This window comes from Adiantum capillus-veneris, chromosome 10 (genome assembly GCF_014529385.1).
Source record: "Adiantum capillus-veneris isolate H3 chromosome 10, ASM1452938v2, whole genome shotgun sequence".
NCBI lineage: Eukaryota > Viridiplantae > Streptophyta > Polypodiopsida > Polypodiales > Pteridaceae > Adiantum > Adiantum capillus-veneris.
Genome location: NC_140940.1, coordinates 145,143,752 through 145,166,323, shown reverse-complemented (window position 1 = coordinate 145,166,323; position 22,572 = coordinate 145,143,752). Strand labels below are relative to the sequence as shown.

The following is a 22,572-nucleotide window of genomic DNA, read 5'->3' as shown; positions in this document are numbered from 1 at the left end:
CACCTTATTTTCTGTTTCTTGTAGAAGGCCTAGCATCAGACCAACAGTACAAAAAAAAAATCATAACCTTACAAGAGTAAGAGAATCAGCCTGTTCAAGCATCTCCTTGTATCTTAGCCATTGCCGGTAAGTCCTCTCCGTAACCAGCCATGTATCCTGCGCCGTGAACATTAAGCTTGAGCAAGCTAAACAATGTTATTCATGAGAACAAAAGTGCTCTGCCCCTTGAAGACCTCTCTCTCTCTCTCTCTCTCTCTCTCTCTCTCTCTCTCTCTCGCATTAAGGAGCAGGTGAAAACTCTGCAAGAAGAGGAAGAGAAAAAGGCACGAACAACCTCTTCGTGGGCGGAGCACCTATTCAAAACATAAGAGAAGGTTGATAAAGCTGAAAAGTGGATCGGGGACGCAAAGAAAGGAAAACATAAGATGCCTGAAGCAACACCGACATCGACTATCATCAATATGACAACTGAGGAGGAGCAAAAAAGAGAGACTAGAGCCCTTGATGTGCGTGTTGCAGGTCTCAAAGAAAATGAAAAAGTAGAAGAAGAAGTGCAAGAGCTCTTGAAGCGGAAAACAATAGCTTCCTAGCTCGCTGCTGCTGCACGCCCCCCCCCCCCCCCCCCCCCTTGCGCCATCGCTCCCCCTCACCCCCCTTCTCCTTCTAACCCTCGCGCTGCCCTCAGCCACCCCCAGCGCTGCCCCCCCCCCCCCCCCCCCCCCCTTGCGCCATCGCTCCCCCTCACCCCCCTTCTCCTTCTAACCCTCGCGCTGCCCTCAGCCACCCCCAGCGCTGCCCCCCCCCCCCTCGCCCTCGCGTTGCACCCCCTCCCTCCTCCCGCCTTCGCGCTGTTTCCCCCACCCTGCCAAGCCCGCCTCCTCCTGCCCCCTGCTGCCCGCCGCCCTCCCCCCCTAGCCCTCCCGCTGCCCGCCGCCCTCCCCCCCTAGCCCTCCCGCTGCCCCCCCCACTCCTTGGCTGTTTCCCCCCCCCCCCCCCCCCCCCCCCCCCCGCCCCCCGCAGCCTTCTGTACCCGTGCTCGCCTCCTTTTCCTTCCCTCCATCCCCCCCCCCTTTTTTCTTTGTCCGCATTATCTCCGAAGGGTTTTCTGCGCTTGGCTCTGCAACACCTTCTCTTCAGACAAGTGTTCGGCGTTCTCGGCTGCAGATTGTTCTTCTCCGTCCGCTTCTTCGACTCAGCAGTAGACACAGATGGAGGCTCCAGCTCCGCCACAGAGCGACTCGCCTGAAGCCCCCTCGCCCGACCCCGCTGAGCCCACCATTCGACTTGCTCTTTCGCCGACAGAGCAAGCGAGCCTTGCCGCAGAGGTAGAGCGCTTGCAGGCGACTTCTGTCATCTGCAAGGTTCTCGGCACCCGTCCTAGCAGAGGAGAGCTGCGAGACCTTCTACAGGCCCGCCTTCTCGCAGAGGTGGGCAAGATTTTGGATGTCCAGATCCTTGGACGGGGGTACTACCAAATCGAGTTCGAGACTTCCGAGATGGCCTCCAAGGTCATAGCTATGACTCCACTGTTCTGGAGACACCTCGTACGGCAGCATCAGTAGCTGCCAAGGCGGCCGGCATCCCTTCAGTTCGGGACTGTTCTGGGGACACCTCGTACGGCAGCATCAGTAGCTGCCAAGGCGGCCGGCATCCCTTCAGTTCGGGACTGTTCTGGAGACACCTCGTACGGCAGCATCAGTAGCTGCCTAGGCGGCCGGCATCCCTTCAGTTCGGGACTGTTCTGGAGACACCTCGTACGGCCGGCATCCCTTCAGTTCGGGACTCTTCTGGAGACACCTCGTACGGCAGCATCAGTAGCTGCCAAGGCGGCCGGCATCCCTTCAATTCGAGTTTTGGTCAGAGATACCCACATGCTCCCGAAGGTCATCCTTCTGCCTCGAGTGAGTGGGGGTTGGTTTAGGCAGAGTGTGGAGTACTCAGGTCTCCCGAACCAGTGCTTCATTTGTAGACAGATGGGCCACCTAGCGAAGGCCTGTCCACGGAGGAGGCCTCGACCTGCACCTCAGCCTCAGCCCCAGCCTGCCAAGGCTGGGCCGCAGCCTCAGCCAATGACACAACGCACAGATTCTGAGCCACCCTCCGAGCCTGGGGCTCCAGCGGAGGAGGGGTGGCAGAAGGCCCGTGGCCGTCAACGCCAGGGGCCACAACGACAACCTGGCACTCAGAGTGGCCCTCATGTGCCTACTCAGCAGCAGTGGGTTCCCACGGGGAACCGCTTTGGTCCTCTTGAGCAGGAGGAGCCCCCTACGCCAACCTCCTCTTCCGCTTCACCCTCGCCAGACCCCCCACCTTCAGATTTCCCCTCTTCCTCCTCATCCCCTCCCCCGCCCTTTGCTCCCGCCCACTCCTCACCTCGCCCCGCCCCGCTTCTCTTCTCCTCCCCCCCCCCCCCCCCCCCCCCCCCCCCCCCCCCCCAGCTCCTTCTCCCCCTCCCCCTGCATCAGTACCACAATCGACTCAGGAGACTGGTCCCTCGCCGGCGGCTAGGAGATCTCTTGGCAGCGCTTTTGCCACGAGTCGCCTAGCGAGAGAGGGCCAGCCCTTCTTGCGGCCCCCTTTGCAGATTCAGACATCTTCCCTTGCAGCTATCCCTCGTGGTCTGACGAGCATTGACCTCCGACGCCGCTGGGACTTCTTCGATTACGGATTCACTCGCTTTCTCGGCGATTCTGCAGCAGACCACGAGGCAGCCTGCTTTAGGGTCCACGCTCTGTTCCTCGCCGCTAGGGGGACAGAGGCCTTGGACTCAGCAGTTGGTTTCTCCTTTCCCCTTTGTGGTAGGACCGAGACAGAGTGGTCCCTCGACTCAGTGGTGGGATGGTTGCATACACAGGCTCTCGAGTTCTCTCACCACATGGGAGAACCTGGAGTTACAGATTTGCTGCAGACTTTGTGGCCACTGGCCAACTTTGCGGTGACACCCCCAGACTCAACAGGATGTAGGCACATTGTGGTGTACTTTTTTGCTGATACAAAGTGTTTGCCTTGCTATGTATACATACATGAGGACTCCTGGACAGAGGAGGTTGCTTTACGCACGGCTCGCTCTGCTTGGGCTTGGGCCAGGCACTCACTACAGACTCGCCTATCTAGAGGACGCTCGGATGCGGATTACTCCCCATCCAAGCCTGCCTCGAAGATAGCCTGTCTTGCTGCTGCGGCAGCATCTGTTCTCTCTCGCTCCCCATGAGGATCGTCTCGTGGAACGTGCAAGGATTAGGTGGGCCCCAGTTTCAGCGACAACGGGGCCGATTGCGTCAGGAGCTTCAGCGTTGCCTTGTGGGAGGAGAGATTGATCTCCTTATGCTTCAGGAGCACCATTTGTCTGAGAGCCGCATTCGGCGATGTGGTCAGATTTTGCGTGGACGTTATGATACCTTTTGGTCAGCTGCTTTTGGACCTGGAGGCATCCAGGGTGGGGTATGTATGACTATTGCGGACTCATTGCAGCAGGCCATTGTGGGCAGAGGGATTATTGTGCCAGGCAGGGCTCAGTGGATTACTGTGCAGGTTCAGGGTGGCCTTGTGGGCTTCCTGAACATCTATGCGCCCAATGTGGCGAGTGCTCGTGCAGAGTTTTGGTCACAGATTGTTGAGTCTTTGCCACAGGTTGACCATTGGTGTGTAGGAGGGGACTTCAACATGTTGGAGGACCCCTGTGACAGGATCGGAGGCAGCCATGCTACTGTGCATGGAGTCGAGTTAGCAGCTTGGGAGAGGTTGTGTATGACTTTGAGGGTCTCGGATACATCGCAGCATTCTGGCTTTGTGACGCCTCCAGAGAGTCTTGCCTTCTCTAGATCAGACCGCAGAGTGGGAGGAGTGAATCTATCGCGGATAGATCGCTTCTACACTAGTGACCACTTCAGTGACTTGGGGGGATCAGTGGGCATCCTGGCAGGGACATCCTTCTCGGACCATGCACCAGTGATCCTCACAGTGGCAGACAGGCAGAGGAGTGGGAGCACGATGCTTCGCATCCCAGAGCGGGTCTTGTTGGACACAGCACTCAGAGAGAGGGTAGAGGCTCTTTGGACAGAGGGCATGGACAGCCAGGCTCTACCGACAGACAGAGTGGCCTTAGGCCTAGCTCAGCTTAGCCACTTTTTTCTCCAGGAGTCTTTGGCTCGACGGGCTGCAGCGAGAGAGGTGGAGCAGCGTCTCAGACGAGGCATTGCTTCACTACAGAGGATGCAGGAGCAGCATCCAGACAGTCCATGGTTGGAGGAGCAGTTACAGCAGGCTCGACAGGGGCTTGCTTGCACAGAGGAGAGGCGCCATGAGTTTGCCTTTCACCGACAGACATCTCAGTGGACTCAGGTAGGTGACAGAGTGAAAGGTGCTTTTTTTGAGACAGTAGGACCTCGGCACTCGCATGCCAAGGTCAATCAGCTGAGGAGACCCGATGGGTCAGTTGCTTGTGAGCCTGAGGATATGCGTGCACTTGCTACTGACTTTTACCGTGAGCTACTGTCAGCTGAGCCCCAGTCAGAGAGACAGGATGCATGCAGGGAGCAGGTTTGGGCGCAGATGCCTTGTCTTGTGACTGAGGCGATGCGCCAGAGGCTGGAGATACCTCTTCAGCTTGAGGAGCTGCACACGGCTCTTAGGGCCCTTCCTCGTGGTAGCTGTCCAGGTGAGGATGGGCTGACTCCCAGCTTCTTCTTGGAGTACTGGGACTTGCTTGGCCCAGATCTCTGTAGTGCCTTTCAGTACATTCTGCACAAAGGAGTGATGCTGGATAGCATGAGTGAGGGCCTGATTTACCTCATTCCAAAGGAGGGTGGCTCCTTGGATGAGATTCGACAGTGGCGCCTCATCACCATCCTCAACTCAGCCTACGAAATTCTTGCCAAGGCTTTAAGTTTGAGGATTCAGCCACTTTTGGAGAGCCTTATACATGGGACTCAGACAGGTTTTGTCAAGGAGCGCAGTATCCTTGACAACATCTTCACTTTCTGGGAGGCTTCTGCCATGGCACGTCTCCGTGGGGAGGACCTTGTGATTCTTCTTCTCGATTTTGAGAAGGCATACGACAGAGTTGACTGGGACTTTCTAGAGGGCATGCTTCGCAGGATGGGCTTTTCAGATGCTTGGATCAGAGGGGTGTCAGCTTTGTACAGACACGCTCACAGTTAGGTGCTTTTGGCAGGAGGTAGAGGTGAGCGCTTCATGCTCACACGATCGGTCAGACAGGGTTGTCCTCTTGCCCCCTTTCTCTTTCTGTTCTATGCGGAGGCGATGAGCAAATTTTTGGTGTCACAGCAGGTTGGTTTGATGGGCTTAGCACTCCCTATACGGGGAGATGAGCTTCTGGACGCTGAGTTTGCCGACGACTCAGCCTTGTACTTAGAGAGCCAGGAGGCCAATTTACACAGGTGTGGGCAGGCTCTAGAGACCTTCTGCTGTGCATCGAGCGCACTGATCAACTGGAGAAAGACAGTGGCTTTCTCGGTTGGCAGTGCTCCTGTGCCAGAGTGGATGCCAGGAGAGGGTTTCAGGTGGATTCCTCCAGGGACTGCAGTTCGATACTTGGGTTGTCAGGTTTGTTTGGATTTGTCCCCCGAGCAGCAGATTGCTCCTCTTCTCTTGTCCATCAGGAGAAAGCTGTTACACTGGAGCTCAACACGACTTTCGCTGGCTGGTAGAGTAGTAGTTGCCAACTAGGTGTTGTTGGCAACTATGTGGTACATCACTTCTTGCTGGATCTTCTCGAGTTCTTGTATCAGCCAGGTAGAGAGGCTGATCAGGAACTTCCTTTGGTCAGGTCGCGACACTCAGGTTGCCCGAGCCAAGGTGGCTTGGTCGGTCATCACACTCCCTTGTTCTCAGGGAGGGCTTGGGATCATTGATCCAGCACAGCAGAGCAGAGCCCTTCTTGGGAAGTTCGTCGTCAGAGGACTTCTTCCAGGCGAGGAGCCCTGGAAAGAGTTCTTGCTGCAGAGGCTTCGTGCCAGGGTGCCTCAGTCAGGAGGCCCTTGGCAACCTTCGACCAGATGGATCTTTATAGAGTTGCGCCGAGTTGGTTTGAGCAGGAGACTAGAGGACCGATTCGCTGTGAGTTTGCTTCGCTCTTGGGAGCTCTTACGGCGTGGCCTAGAGCAAAGACAGCCGACATGCACGGAGGAGCGCCTACGACAGCCCCTCGTCTGGAACCCCATGGTTAGCACTCAGAGAGGCCACTTGGTTGGGAGTAGGCCTCATGTTTCTTGGGGTCCCATGGCAGCAGGTCCAGCGCGCTCTCTAGGTGACTGGCTAGAGTTCACAGGTTTGTCAGAGGAGGTGCAGGGTGTCCAGCTACAGGGCATGAGAGGGGTTCAGAGCATGTGTCAGGACATCTCAGAGTCAGTTCCAGCTGAGTGGCTCACGCCTCTCGAGCGAGTAGCACCCCGATGGATGGGAGCCTTCACACGACCGGAGGTTCTCATCTCAGTCAAGGCTTGTTCAGAGACTGTCCCAACCCTGTTCTTTGAGCTTCAGGGTGGGGGACGATTACAGCGAGTTACAGTAGAGGCCCCGCAGGTAGCAGAGTGCTGTTTCCAGAGGATCCGAGTTGTGGGCATCTGTGGGAGGACTTGCGTCATAGACCCTGACCCAGCAGCTCTCGAGACAGGACACTGGAGGCTATGGGCTTGGGAGTGCTATCCACTGGCACGAGTACAGTGGGATCCTGGTGAGTGGCTTTGGAGGGACCCCTTCTCTTCTGCAGACCGCCCAGGAGTCCCTTTCTTTCAGTACACTGTTCGGCTTGGACGTCATATACTTGCAGCGCAGAGAGAGGCCCGCCCCGCTGCAGCACGGCATTGGCAGGAGGAGGGTCTCACAGTTGAGTTCTTGGCAGCTTTTTGGCAGAGGCTGTGGGACTCCAGACAGCCGAGGCGCGCAACTTTGTTCCAGTGGTTGGTTGCACACAGAGCCACAGCAGTAGGGAGCTGGCTTGTGCATAGTGGTCTCTCGGCCGCATGTACAGCCTGTGACCAGTTGGTGGAGAGTCAGCGACACTGTCTTCGGGACTGTCCCTCGGCCCAGCAGGTGTGGCTACGAGTTCTTCGGCTGATGCCTGCCCTCTCCACGGCTCGACAGTACACTTGGGGGGCAGCGGCTTGGTCCACCCTCACGGGCCCGGCACTACAGTTTGAGCTATCTTCCACCAGCAGGATGATAGTGATACAGGGGGGGCGACCTACACTCCAGCCTGCTATAGACCTTACTCCACAGGAGTGGTGCAGTGAGAGAGAGGAGTGCTGGGAGCTCATCAGCGGCCTAGCTCTCTGGTTCATCTGGCGGGCCCGTTGTTTCCACATCTTTGAGGCTCGCCCTGTGCCACCAGCAGAGACTGTTCGTGACTTTTGGCTAGAGCTGATCCATACTTTCAGAGGACAGCTTGAGGGACTACAGGGCAGCTCCGACCGCATGCGGGAGCGCCGCGAGGCTTTCCTTCGACTCTGGCGCCCTTGGCCTTTCTACACCATGGTCCAGGGGGTGCTCAGATGGCACTACTGTCCACCTGTGTGGCTCTTCCCTCCTCCCATCTCTTGAGTTAGCCCCATTGTATATATGCTGTTTTTTCATTGGGAGAGTCTCCCCATCATGCTTGTTGTAGCCCTCTCTAGCAGAGGTGGATGTAGCCCTATGGGCAGTTTTCATTAACTAATAGAAGGATCTTTTTCTCGGAAAAAAAAAAAGAGCTCTTGAAGCGCATAGGTATTTCTGAATCAACACACACAGGTGCTTGGAGAGTTGGCAAGAAGGGAAGTGATGAGAAAGGAAGGCCCAAGGAAAGAGCACTCATTATACGTTTCCCTACACTGGAAGCTAGGAAGGAATTCTTGAAGAAGAGACCAACACTCAAGCAAACTGGGATATTTTTGGGTGATGACCGCACTCTTAACACGGGTAGCACACATGCAAGAACTGATGCCAGAGATTAAGGCGGCGAGGGAGAAAGGGCGAGGGAGAGTAGCGGTGTTGGAAAAACGCACCGCATAACTGTGTGAGACCTATGGGACCAACCTTAAAATGGCAGCATGGAATTGTAACGGATCAATGAAGCCAGATTTAGGCGCATTTGAGGATAGCTTTAAGGGAAGAGACATTACTTTTTACTTGGAAACGCATCAGACTCCTGGCGGCACATTACCTAGAGTGACTGGATACCATTGGGAGACTACTTGTAGGCAAGAAGTGAGATCAACGCATAGAGGATGAGGATCAAGAGGTGTGGCAGTCCTATTCAGGGAGGAGTTGCAACCCCTCATTCGTATGGTTCGGAGGGATGAGGAGGCCATATGTATGTGGGTCAGAGTGAGAGCGAAGACAGGGAGACCACTCTACATTGCAATATGCTATTTTTCCCCCAGCACCATCTCATTATGCATCGCCCAAGGGGGAGTCACCCTACATGATATTGGATGAGGACATATGGGTTTCTCTAGGGATGGAGATGTCATTCATTTGGAAGACGTCAATGTCAGGACCGGCCAATCTCAGACAGCTTTCTACGATACCTCAGAGGAAATGTTGAGAGGAATGGATGTCAGTGATATGGGACTGGCCAGGTGTTCGCAGGATAAAGAGCACACTGGATATGGGGGATATCTGACAAATTTGGAGACTGCACATGGACTGGCCATCTTGAATGGCCTCCAGAGATTTACAACATCGAGTGGGTTCACTTGCTTGCCTCATAGACATGGGGCCAGCACAGTGGATTATGTTTTGGCTCAGCCCGGTTTTATACCCTCCATTCAGGACTTTACAGTCGGGTCCAGGCCTATTGGGGTAGCAGTAGATCATGCTTTCCTCACGTTTACCGTCTCATTCCAGTTCAGCACAGCTCGACTAGCACACATACCTATGCATACCCGATACACTTTTACTTCAGAGACTGATTCTGTCTATATAGATGGTATCTACAGACGCTTATGCACAGAGGATCCGCGGAGACCTTTAGGGGAGCTCACTTATATATTGACAGACACTACCGGATGCAGCAGCAGAGGCATACCCCCATACTGAACCTGGGCAGCGCTGGGAGCACACCCCAAAATAGCTAGTATGATGAGGAGTGCAAGAGACGAGAGCCCGGCTTCAGAGGGAGGTACTTCTAGGTGTCATTACTCACAGGCAATCATGGATTGCTTCTCGGCGTTTGGTACGACGAAAGAAGAGGGTGTTTCTAGCTCGGCTAGAGCAGGATTTATATCAGTTGTTTTTAAGCCAGGATTCAGGCGAGGCATGGCGACTCTTCCATGGGCACCCCCCCCCCCCCCCCCGTCATCACTTCTACGGAGGTATGGGGCCAGTATGCATCATCTCTCTACACCGTCCCAAGGCAGCCACCTCTTCTAGATCCGCCCGAGCCATGCCCACACACATGTGCTTTCTTTACCGCCGAGGTGGTAAAGATAGCCATTGACAAGATGCAGACTAGGAGAGCATATGAGCACGATGGTCTAGAAGCAGAGCATTTTATACATGCCAAAGATTTGCTTGTAGAGCTTCTAGCAGTGATGTTCAACCGTGCCATGTGCAAGGGCCTACCTGATACTTGGAGTTTGTCCACGATTGTACCTATCTTCAAGTCAAGGGACCCTATGGAGCCTGGGAACTACCGTACTATCATGATCGGACACACATTGGCACGGTTGTACGCATCCATCCTTGAGCAGCAGTTGAGTAGATGGGCAAAGAGAGAGGGTGTACGGGTAGCAGGACAGGCAGTTTTCAAGAGAGGTTTCTCTACTCTTGATCATATCTTGACACTCACAGCTATTATTGAGGAGGGGGATCACGTGGAAGACGGCTCTATTGTTGCTTTGTGGACTTCCGCAAAGCCTCGATACAGTGCCCAGAGCTAGATTGATGCACAGACTGCAAGAGATGGGGGTTCCAAAAGAGTTGATTTGGGGGATCATGGCTCTATACAAGTCACTGGTCAGTAGTGGGGCATGTACGCACTCCAGAGGGGATTTTGATTTGTTTCACTCCACTATTGGGGTGAAACAGGGCTGGCCGCTATCTCCTACACTATTTGGCATATATGTAGATGAGGTTGCTGACTACATTGAGAGGGATGGTGATAGAGGAACACAGTTGGCAGAGACATGGATCCCACTACTATTATATGTTGATGATATTGTGCTGATTTCCGACTCCCCGGAGGGAATGCAGCGTCATTTAGATGCTTTGTACACATTTGCCCACGATAGTGCATTGTCTGTTAACCTCGGGAAAACCAAGGTTATGGTGTTTAACACCACACCAGTGGGTCAGGAGGTCAGCACCTACTTTTTACATATGGTCAGGAGACGGTGGAGTATACAAAGGCATACACCTATCTTGGGGTAGTCTTCAGTGGACCGTCATTTTCATTGAGGAAAGCAGCAGAGACTAGATTGACGAGAGCTTATGCCGCCTTGAGAGTTTTGGGGAAGATGTGTTCGCTGGTTCAGTTTCAGGAACCTCGAACAAACCTGTGGCTTTTTGACACTCTAATGGCTTCAGCTCTGTGGGGTTCAGATTTGGGGGCCCTCATTGGACCACCAGGGCAGATCTTGCAGCACTGATGGATGGAGATGTATGGAGGCCTCTAGTCTCTATGATCTATTGGATGATTCGGGATAAGACCTCGGTGCCACATGAGATTATTCGGGTAGAGCTAGCTGCCCCTCCTCTCGTAGTTGAGGCCCTCACTAAATCAGTCTCCTCCATGCATAATTTATGGGACCCTCCCTAAAGACAGATATGCTCCGCTAGCACTTGAGCCATCCCGACAGCTAGCGCTACAAGGGGACACAGCATGTTGGTATGGGCAGATGACATCATGGTTTCAGTCACACGGCTTCATTATGGATAGACTGCCTCCATTCTAGCACTCCTTGGATGCACCTTCCCTTTCTCTCACACGGATGGAGACCACTAGACTTATACGTCAGGATTTAATTCAACTAGACACCAGAAACACATGGATACAGCCGGTACAAGAGTTGGGCACGAAGATGGCTTTCTATAGAGAGCATCTCCTCCAACTAACAGAGGATGGATATGTGATCAGACCGGGCTATATGGACACTCATTTATCCTATGGGATACGATGTGCTATTGGTCAGATATGCACATCATCACATCAGCTAGAGATTGAGACTGGCATATTTAGGAGAGTACCAACAGAAGCCAGGATATGCCACTTATGTCATATAGAGCCAGAGACAAGAGTTATATCACATTTTTCATTGTCCGGTATACTACGAGATACGAGGCCGCTTTCATTGTCTAATCCTGTCTAATCAGAGAGCGCTTTGGACCGTTGGCTAGAGTCATGACATATCAGGATCAGAGATGCCTCGGGTTGTTTTTGCTAGAGCTACGCAGACACAAGGAAAGTCACTTGAGGAGACCAGGTAGTGGGAGACATTCACTGAGGGAGTTCACCGACTTCTTTAGAGCAGGGACTCAGCAGCCGGATGAGCATGCTTCGCCACAGACTTCAGAGCCCACTTCTACAAGAGGTATATTAGTGGACAGAGCCACTGAGCTCGGGAGAGCTAGACACCCACGTCTACGGGGGCGACCACAACATCGACGGAGGCTCCACCAAAGAATCAGGACTATTCTAGCACGAAATGGGAGACGCCCAGTACGATTATTTACAGAGGCCGACATTGACAAAGCTCTTCAGCCACCGATGCAATACTTATGCAATACTTTCTCAGACAATGCCCGATGCCGGGCATCCTCCCGCATGGATGATGATGATGCTGATGATTTTCAGGCTGACGATTTGAGTCTTTTAGTTTTAGTCTTAGGATTAGATCCACAAGGATTGTATCAGTTTGGTCTCATAGGTCATTTTGGCCTTCTGAAGATGTATAATATAACATTTCATCTCTCTCTCTCTCTCTCTCTCTCTCTCTCTCTCTCTCTCTCTCTTTTTGAGCTCATGAGATGATCACCATTGTCTACTTCCCCCCACTGTACACCTCATTAGCCCTCATCTGAATGTACCCAAACCCCCATATTTTTAGGTGATGTAGTAAAAGCCCCTACGTTTGCAAATCCTCAGCACCCAGCACCTTGCGTTTTCAGTAGCTACCCACTAGCAGAGCATCGCTTGGTGCTGGCAGCCTCAGAACTCGCATTTTGCAGCCAGCCAGCAGCCGGAGTACCATTAGTGTTCAGCCTCAGCCAACACCATCAGTAATCAGCAATCAGCACCATCAGTAATCAGCAGCCAGCCAGCAGTTAGCCTCACAGTTTAGCAGTACCTCAGTACCTACAGCATCTCCTCATAGTTCCCAACAACTCTATCGTGAAGAATTGTTCGATAAGCATCTGCTATTTCCAGTATTGCATCAGTATTCAGTTCTTAGTACTCTTGTAACCCCCCCACCATCGCGCAAGATGATGGCTTCTCCACACAGCAAAACACCCCCAGGACGTTAAAGACGACTTTCATGCTCACACACAAACAGCTCACAGAGATGGAAGAAGAGATGGAGGAGTGGAAAGCAGAGATGAAAGGTTGGAGGAAGAAAAAGGCAGGTTTCCTCCAAAAGCAATCTAGCAAGGAGGAACAATAGAAAGGAGAGAAAGAGGACATGCGGGTTGAGATCAACACGCTCAAAGGGGAGGTATCAGCCCTTAAAAAAGAGCTGGCTGAAGTTAAGACAAGAGGGGAACTCGAAGAAGGAGAAATTCAGTCCTCAATGATCAAAGAGCTCAAAGTCATCAAGGAGCAAGTGCAGGCGATCAAAGAGGATGAGAAGCAACATGAAGCAAAGACGTCTACATGGGTGGAAGTGATCACCAAGACGCAGAAGATGGACGAAGTGAGAAGTGGATAGGGGTTGCCAAGAAAGGAAAAGGGAAGGAGGCATCAACCCCCACACCAACCATCATCAACATGACACTAGAGGAGGAACAACGGAGACGCTTGCCTGCTGTACATATGAGAATTAGTGGTCTGAAAGATCGAGATAAAGTCGAGGAAGAAGTAAGGGAGCTCATGGAGTTGATGGGAATAGATAAACCAACGCACACAAAGGCATGGAGAGTCGGTAAAAGAAGTGGAGGTGTTGGAGAGACATCGAAGGAACGTGCTCTCATTTTGCGCTTTCCCACTATTGAGGTGAAGAAAGAGTTTTTAACAAGACGCCCACATTAAAGAAGATTGACATATTCCTTGGCGATGATCTCACTCTATCACACCTTGCCCACATGCAAGAAGTTATGCAAGAGATTAGGGCGGCAAGGGAAAAAGAAAAGATAGCCTTCTATAGAGAAGGAAAGGTGCTCATTATGGAGCGACGCTCCGCATGACGGTTGGAGACCTAGGGACCAAACTTAAAATAGCAATGTGGAACTGCAATGGGTCTCCCACGCTTGATGTGAGTGCCTTTGAGGACATCTTTAGAGACAGAGATACTGTGTTCTATTTAGAGACTCACCAAGCCCCGGGTCAGATGATGCCACATGTGACTGCACAAAGATGGGAAACTTAATGGCTTACAGAGATTCCCACCAGCCACCGGGTTTACTTGCTTCCCACATCCTCACGGGGCTAGCATAGTGGATTATATTATGGCCACAACGAGCTTTCTTTCCCATATTGAGGACTTCACAGTTGGACCCCGCCCATTGGGGTAGCAATGGACCGTGACCTTTTGACACTGGACATCTTGTTCCAGTTCACAGCTGAGAGGACCCCAGCTCAAAAGACACAAGCAGGAGGTCCTACAAGATATACTTTCACTTCGGAGACAGACTCAGTTTACATGGATTGAATTTATAGACGCCTATGCACAGAGAATCCAGGGCAACCTTTGGAGGAGCTCACCCATATTCTGATAGAGACTCTACGGGATGTGGCTAGGAAGGCTCTCCACATACACATCCTGAGCAAAGACGCCGTTCTGGGACTATGCACCAGAACAGTTGGTATGATGAGGAGTGCAGAGATTTGAGAGCCCAATTACAGAGAAAGGATTCTCTAGGAGTCATCACTCATAGACAGTCACATATTGGTGCGTCGGAAGAAGAGGGCCTCTCTGGCTAGCCTTGAGCAAGAGTTATACCAACTATTTTTTGAGTTAGGATTCGGCTGAGGCTTTGGCAGCTTTTTCATGAATCCTCTCCCACTCTAGCTATTACTTCTCCGGAGGTGTGGGGCCAATATGCAACATCCCTATATACAATGTCGGGGAAGCCACCTCTACCGAGTCCACCAGAGCCATGCCCACATGCAGATGTCTTCTTTACAACGGAGATGGTAAGGAAGCCATTGACAGGATGAAACATGGGAGAGCTTATGATCATGGGGGATTCGTGGCCGCGCAATTTATTCATGCCAAAGATATTCTTGCAGAGCTTCTAGCTATGATGTTCAACCGTAGAGACAAGGTATACAAGACAGGCAGATTTCAGGAGGGGTTTCTCTACTCTTGATCACATCCTCACTCTACGAGCCATTATTGAGGAGGGCAAGTCACATGGAGAACAGATATATTATGACTTCCGCAAACCTTGTGATACAGTACCCAGAGCTAGATTGATGCTACGCCTACAGGTCATGGGGGTACCTACACAGCTCATTTGAGGGATTATGGCTTTATACAGCAGTTGCGGGGCAGATACGCACTCCCGAGGGGATTTCTACCCTGGTTCACTCCAATATTGGAGTGAGGCAAGGATGCCCGCTATCTCCTACTTTGTTTGGTATGTACGTGGATGAGGCCTCTGATTATATTACGAGACTAGAGGACAGAGGAGCACAGCTAGCAGGGACATGGTGTAGCGAGAAAAGTGTGTCGTGTTGTCTCTACAGTAAGTGCTCCTCAGTGCAATATGCAAGAAACCTCACTCCAACAGAAAGAAAACATCACACTAAAATCAAACGACGACTCAAAGCACAACAGACTCGGAACTCAGTGGAACTCAACAAACCCAAAGAACCATACAAACTCTAGCTTGGCAGCACACTCAGCTCCAAGCCCAGCCTCAAGGGTACAATGGGGGTGTCGAGGCTCCAATGTGCAGGGACGGTGCAGTCGTGTTGTTCATGAACTCAAGACTCAAGACCATAGACAGAGATAATGCCAACGACTAAAACCAATTACATATATATACGATCATGAAGAGCCACCAACGGCCAGCACATATCTCTGAATGTCCAGCTCAGTCTATCTCCAAACTGGGTGGTGGTGAGCTGGCCACGGTGTCCACTAGACTGCCACCCGTATCTCTGCCATGTCACTGCCCAGGCGAGGCCCGTCCAGTGTGAACCCAAGACCCACTATAACTGTGACCGCCTGTCGTGTGCAAGTGACATTGTAGCCCTGCTACAAGTTGCCTGCCACATGGACGAGGGGTGAGGGGGTGTGGGTAGGGGAGAGGGAGTTAGGGGGTGGGTAGGGGCGAGGGACGAGGAGAGGGAGTGGAAAGGGGCGAGGAGAGGTGGTGGTGTGAGGGGAGAGGGGTAGGTAGGGGCGAGGGCGAGAGAGAGAGAGAGAGAGAGAGAGAGAGAGAGAGAGAGAGAGAGAGAGAGAGAGAGAGAGAGGCAAAAGGGGGGGGTTGATTTAGGGGTGAGGTGAGGGATAGGGAGGGGAAGGGTGTTGAGGGACAAGGGATGGGGGTGGGTAGGGCGAGGATAGGGAGGGATAGGGCGAAGGGGGTAAATAGGTGCATCGGATATCTGGTGAAGCTGAGAGAGAGGATGCACAGAATGATAGAGAGGATGTGAGAAAGTTGAAGGTGACCTGTTTCAAGTTTTGAAAGAAACAACCCTATAAGAGATGCTGATTCCAGATAGCACTAAACTCACTGGTCTCCCCAAAAGTTTTACAAACCAATCTCTTGCAAAATCATCAGTTCTGTAACTTCGAAAGAGGCTAATCTTATCTTCTGTGACATAGACCATAGCAAATAAGAGTGTTTGCTCTGCATCTGGTCTAGCAGTGTGGGGTGGGCATTAGAGTAGCCGAGTAATCTCCCTTTACAGGGCCTAGAGATAGAGATGGCACTCTTGAAGATTTCGTTGTAGGTGAAGAGGTTGCCGTGTCTAGGAGCAGAGAGATATCATGAGTTGCTGGCTCATCAATCTTGAAATCGGCATCTATCTATTGTAACCCACCTTGAGGAAGCGTGGTGGAGGGTAGTCCACCAGACACAAAGGGCTTTGGCTTGGTCAGAGAGTCAAACACAGATGGGGCTGAGGTTGAGGTGTCACAAACTGATGATGTGGCATGCCTAAACAGACAAAGGGCTATTGATAAAGTTTTCCAACTTATAGGCACCCTGCCAACGGGGCCCAAAAAGGACACTAGAGAATTTAAATGAAGGTGGTGGACTGCTGTACGGATTTTCCGAGAATATCCATCTATTCTTTGACGACATTATAGTTTTCTCCAAGAACGAAGCAGAGCACCGACATAATCTGCAAACAGTTCTTTCAAGCATTACGCAAGCATAGATTGGTTATCAATGCCAAAAAGACCGAGTTTTTCTTACCGGAGATACAGTTCTTGGGACACATTGTCTCAGCAAAAGGAGTACAGATGGACCCGGCCAAAATCGAGACTATCTGCGATTGGCCCGACCTAAAGAATGTCCACAAAGTTCGAAGCTTTTTAGGCTTGCCCTCTAATTATCGGCGGTTCATTAGGAAGTTTGCAGAGATAGCTTCACCTTTGCATTTATTGACTCAAAAGGGAGTCCCTTTTACGTGGGGACCGCCTGAGGTGACTGCTTTTCAAACACTTAAAGAAAAATTGACCACCGGACCAGTGTTGGCCTTGCCAGATTTGCAAAAGCCATTCGAAGTTTATTGTAATGCTTGTGGTCGTAGTCTGGGAGCGGTTTTGATAACAGTAGGCCATGTGATTACTTATGAAAGCAAGATGTTTTCACGGCCACAATTGGTAGCACAAATATATGAGAGAGAGCTATTGGCAATAATCCATGCTCTTACACAGTGGCGACACTATGTACCAGGAGCCGATTTCTTAGTCTTTAGAGATCATCGAAGTCTACGCTACTTGTTACAGAAGCAGTTTTCGGAAAAGCAGATGTGATGGGCTAACATCTTGTCACAGTTTCACTTCCAGATTGTCCATGCTCAAGGACATAAAAATTTAGTGGCAGATGCATTGTCTCGGAAGCCCTTAGTCCTCGCTATTTCCGCGATACATCACACAAGCTTCAAGGATATGTTTGACCAGTACACCACGGATCCTAACTTTGTAAACATTTTTACTCGGATACAGAATGGGGAGAAATGAAATGAAATGATATATTAACGTCTGCAAGAGGCCAAAATGACCTATGAGACCAACTGATTACAATGATGAGTCTAGTACCAAGTCTGGGAGAGAGTTTCAGGTTATTCCATACGGGATGGCTATTTGATGTGGAAAACGATGTTGTGTGTTATACAGCCTTTGAGGGAAAAGGTCTTGACAAAGTGTCACAAAATGGTGACCTGACAGACTGTTGACATGGCAGGCAGAGTATGGACGCTGGCGTGGCACGCTGTACTGACACTGACGTGGCACGCTATACGGATCCCCGTAAATCACGCTGGCAGACTAACGTGGTACAACGTACGGATTTCTGCTTTTTGCACTGACACGCTGATGTGGCATGCTGTACGGAAATCCGAAATCTGCGCTGGCTGTTTTTGGCAGATTTTAGAGCCAGTTGCTTTTGAGTCTCATTGTTTTTGAGTTTCACTGCTTTTGGGGGCTCTGCTTTTGGCACCCCTTCGTAAGAAGAAAATAAAGCCCAAGGGCCTCACTTCTCAGAGCATCTGGACGCACAGTCTAAGAGCTAAGGACCTACGGGAATTGTACTTTGCTCAAAGATTAATACAAAAAGAAATACCAAAAGGGACGCTGTCACAAACCAGTGATGTGGCAGCCCATTTACACCCACACACACACACACGGAAAAAGGTAGGCCCGCCAAATGCGTCGACAGGTTGGTACGGACCTCCGAAAATCACGTGGCTGATTTGCGTGAGAAAAAAAGCAGGCTGTACGGCAGGCTCTACGCAATATCTTAAACAAGGCAGTTTTGGGAAAAATTGCTTTAATGTTCAAGAAAGGATTTTTGGAAGCTTGCTTTATTTTTAAAAGAGTTTTTTTATGGCAGCTTTTGGGGCTCTACTTTTAGCATCCCTTGTGAACATTTATAAGCGTGGGCAAGTCTCCCACTCCGCAGAGCATCTGGCCGTAGAGTCTGAGAGTGAGACCCTCCCACTCCCTTGTACTTTGAGCACAAATCTAATACAAAAAGAAATACCGAAAGGGGCGCCAGTCTTCGGGGCCAATGTCTCTAAGCACGGAAGTCTGTCGGGCTGTGTCGAATCAATTGTGAACTGTGAACTGTTTTGAAGTGAATCTCTGTTGTGTTGGGGTAGAATCTTGACTTGGAGTTTCCAAGTTAGTTACAGTGGTATCAGAGCGCAGAAGGATTCTTCTTCTATGGAGGATCCGATCCTTTTTACAACGCACACAGCTTTTGGGAAAGAATTTGCGTGCCCTGACCCTGGACTTATTAGCGACTAGCACCCTTCATACATCGCGCATCAGGCGTGCTCCCGTCTTCATCACTTTGTCTTACAGGGCATAAAGCCATTAAGAATCCCACATTACACATGAGTTCTCGTGAAGAATCTGACAGAGATGACACGTCTCAGTGGAAAGGCAAAGAAAAGTTGAAGATCCCGCGCGGGAACTGAAGAAAAGAATGAAGATTTGGGCAAATTTTTTTTGGACAAATTTGTCAGAAAAGGAGTACAACTGAAGAATTACCTGATTGATAAGATTTACTCGAGATGGCGTGTGGCCATTGCTTCTCCTCTCAGATAGGGAGTAAAGCCGAAAAGACAGACAACTGCAGAAAAACAGGACATGTACTCACAGAAAGACATGGACAAGCGAAGCAAAAAGCAAAGCTTCGAAAAGGGCAATTAAAAGGAAAAAAAGCCTAGATTTCGCCCAGTTCTAGCAGTTATACAGAGGAGTCATCCTCAGACCGTTCGGACTCCGACGATCACATATTTTATGCAAAGAAGAAACATTTCAAAAAGCCAACCAATATGACTTCCTCGAAGATAAAAGCAAGAAAGTTCAAGAATTTAAAGAAGGTGGACAGTCGATTTGAATCTCTTCCGAGATGCTCGAGCATGGTGGTTCACTCTTCTACTGAGAAAGGAAGTTCCGAGTAAATGCTGAAAGGCTTTTTATTTCTTCTTGGCTGACTCGAGAGTACGAAAGAGATATACGAACTGCTTGGAATCACCTTTGGATGACCAGCGGAGATTCTTTGGACGCTTATTGAGAGAGATTTTGGAGCTCTTCTCTACCAGCCTCTTCATTTACAAAGGTCTTGTTTAAGAAACAGAATGAGCGGTTTTGCTGCGGACTTCCTACAGAGATCCGAGACTACTGCTTGGAACAAAAGTCAATTTCTATTCAAGAATTGATGGGTCATGCGAAACGGGGTTTTGCCATACACTTGGGCAGTCTGACATACCCCACTGATGAGATCTTGACTCAAAGAACTCAACAGACTGCTCATAATGAAAGTAGAAAGAGAAAGAGTTCCCAGACCAAAGAAAAGAAAGATACACGTCCCCGACACACTCTTAGAGAAAGGGTTATCTATCTCAAAGAGGGGAAGTGTTTTGGATGTGGGGAATTAGGACACATCTCCGCGAAGTGCCCTAAAAAGGCACACCAAGAGCAGATTGAAAATAGGCCAGAGAGTTCTAGAGCAGCAGAGGAATGTGGCAGAAAAGGCAGATGAAAACAGACCTGGTACAACATTGGCGTGGGGTCCGAACCAAATGAACGAAAGTACAAACTTTGCCGCACCTAGGGCAAAGTGAAAGAATAGAAAGCCCTCATTTTCTTTGATGGAGGAGCCAAGGCCAACTTCTTTTCACTTGAATTGGCGGCTCAATTTGAAATTACGCCTGACAGGCTGAGGCCACAAGAGAAGGTAGTTCTAGCAGCACCCGGACGGGATGATGCCAGTACACCAATCATTGGCAAACGAAGTCAGGGATGTTTACGGCACGAGGACTTCTACGTAATGCCCTTGGGAGGTTGTGACATTCTCCTCGAAATCCCTTGGCACCAAAAGAACAATGTCGTGGTTGACTATCGGGCTGAGAAAGCGACTTTGACAAATGAAGGGCACAGAGATTGTACTTGATGAAATTCAGCTTCTTTCCTCGATTTTCTGGAGAAAACTGAATGATGATTGAAGGTTGAATATGTTTTGACCTAGAAAAAGAACGCCAAGATTTTCTCCACACTCATGCCAATTGTTTTTTATGAGGGCCTGACAGGCGAGTTGCCACGAGCTCGTCCTGAGGATCATACCATTGATTGATACCTGGAAGCACACCACCGAACCGACCACCTTACCATATGAACCGAGCCCAGAATGAAGAGATTATGAACCAAGTGAAAGACCTCTTGAAAAAGGGTCTTATCCAGGTGAGTACTTCACCTTACTACTCTCCAGTGTTGTTGGTTTTGAAGAAAGACAGATCTTGGAGAATGTGCATTGACTATGGAGCTCTTAACAAAATCACCATCAAGAACAGATTTCCCATTCCTAGGATCGATGATATTCTAGACCGACTACAAGGATCCTCTTGTTTCAGCAGGATCGATTTAAAGAGCGGATATCATCAGATCCGAATCGCGCCGGGAGATGTCTACAAGACAGCTTTTCGGACAACCTTCGGTTTATTCAAGTTTTTGGTGATGCCTTTTGGACTTACCAATGCTCCAGTGACCTTTAACCGAATGATGGACAGGATTTTCAGAGAGTACAAATCTTTTGTTGGCACTTTCTTTCACGACATTATTGTCTTCTGCAAGGATGAGGCAGAACATAGGGAACATCTGCTACAAGTCTTTCAGGCATTACGAGATCACAAGTTGGTGATTAATGCAAAAAAAGTGAATTTTTCCTACCAAAGATACACTTTTTTGGGACACATTGTCTCAGCAGTAGGAGTGCAGATGGACCCGGCCAAGATTGCGACTATCCGTGATTGGCCGGATTTGAAGAATCTCCATGAAGTTAGAAGCTTCTTGGGCTTATGGTCGTACTACCGGCGGTTCATTAGAAAGTTTTCAAAGGTTGCTTCCCCTTTGCATATGTTGACATAGAAAGGAGTCTCTTTCTCGTGGGGATCCACAAAGGTGATTGCCTTTCAGACATTGAAAGAGAAATTGACTACAGGACCAGTTTTGACTTTGCCAGATTTGCAGAAGTCATTTAAAGTATATTGTGATGCTTGTGGTCGTAGTCTAGGTGTGGTCTTAATGCAAGAAGACCATGTCATTGCCTACGAGAGCCGATTGTTCTCAAGCTGAAATTGACAGCACAGATATATGAGAAAGAGCTTTTGGCGGTTATCCATGCTCTTACTCAGTGGCGACGTTACCTACTCTAGAAAAAATTTTCGGTCTTCACAGATCATCAGAGTTTACGCTACTTCTTGTCACAGACGCAGCTATCGAAAAAGTAGATGGGGTGGGCGAACATCTTCTCACAGTTTCACTTCCAGAATTTCAATGTGCAGGGACAGAAGAACATGGTGGCAGATGCTTTGTTCCGGAAGCCGTTGGTTCTGGCTATTTCCGCGATACATCATAGGAGCAGATTTGGAATTATAGGAGAATGATTGGGTGCTCTTACGTTTTGAGAAGGCACGCCTGAGAAAGAAAAAGGGAAAGGAGTAGCTTTTTCCAAAACTTAACATGAGATACTATGGACCTTTCCAGATTTCCTAAAAGATAAATGGTGTCTCCTTTCAACTGAAGTTGCCCGATACTTGGAGGATTCACAATGCTTTTCATGGGAGTCTCCTGAAGCCTTTAAAGGCGATGTGCCCGATGATGGGGAGCCTGATGAGCAACTCGAAGTGGAGGAAAACGAGGAGATACTCGTTCCAGGATAGATTTGGCACATAAAGAAATAAAGGTGAAAGGTAAAATGATAAGGCGGTTCTTGGTTAAATCCAAGAACTATCCCGCATTGGATGCGAAGTAGATGGAGTAGGAGGACCTGGCGGATACTCCTTGGATTGTGAACCTTTACCTTGAAGCATTTGGTTTAGCATAGTCTATTCCAAATTGAACCCCAAACTCAGCTGGGCGGAATTTGGTGCAATGGGTATGCACAAGAGGGGAGTCACTCCACTCCTTTGTCAACAAAATGCCCCGATTTTTTATACTAAAGTCACTGGTGTCTCTTTTGAGTTTCAAGGATACTGTGAGCTGACAGTATTCTGCTATATGACTTTACTGGAATTCCCGATAATATGTTACCGAATTGTTCTTGACTTGTCTAGGTGCAGGAACTAATAGACGAAATGACTGCAGCATTTCGGTCTGAAAGTTCTCGATAGACGTGATTGCAATAAGAATTAGTTAGTCGGGCATCTATGAGGTCCCGAGTGGATCTAGATGCGATTGCTAAATATGTTGCCGATTAATCATGGTCTGAGATCCGAATGAATTTTTTAAT

General features: G+C 50.0%; 1 protein-coding gene across 1 annotated transcript in view; it reads right to left on the bottom strand.

The window, feature by feature from the left end:
- Positions 1–22,572, bottom strand: part of LOC147449795 (N-terminal nucleophile aminohydrolases (Ntn hydrolases) superfamily protein) — a 146,176-nt gene that overhangs the window by 23,871 nt on the left and 99,733 nt on the right. The window contains exon 6 of the mRNA XM_086522150.1: positions 73–156. Within this exon, the coding sequence (XP_086378276.1) occupies positions 73–156 (84 nt within the window). The remainder of the gene's footprint in view (positions 1–72; positions 157–22,572) is intronic.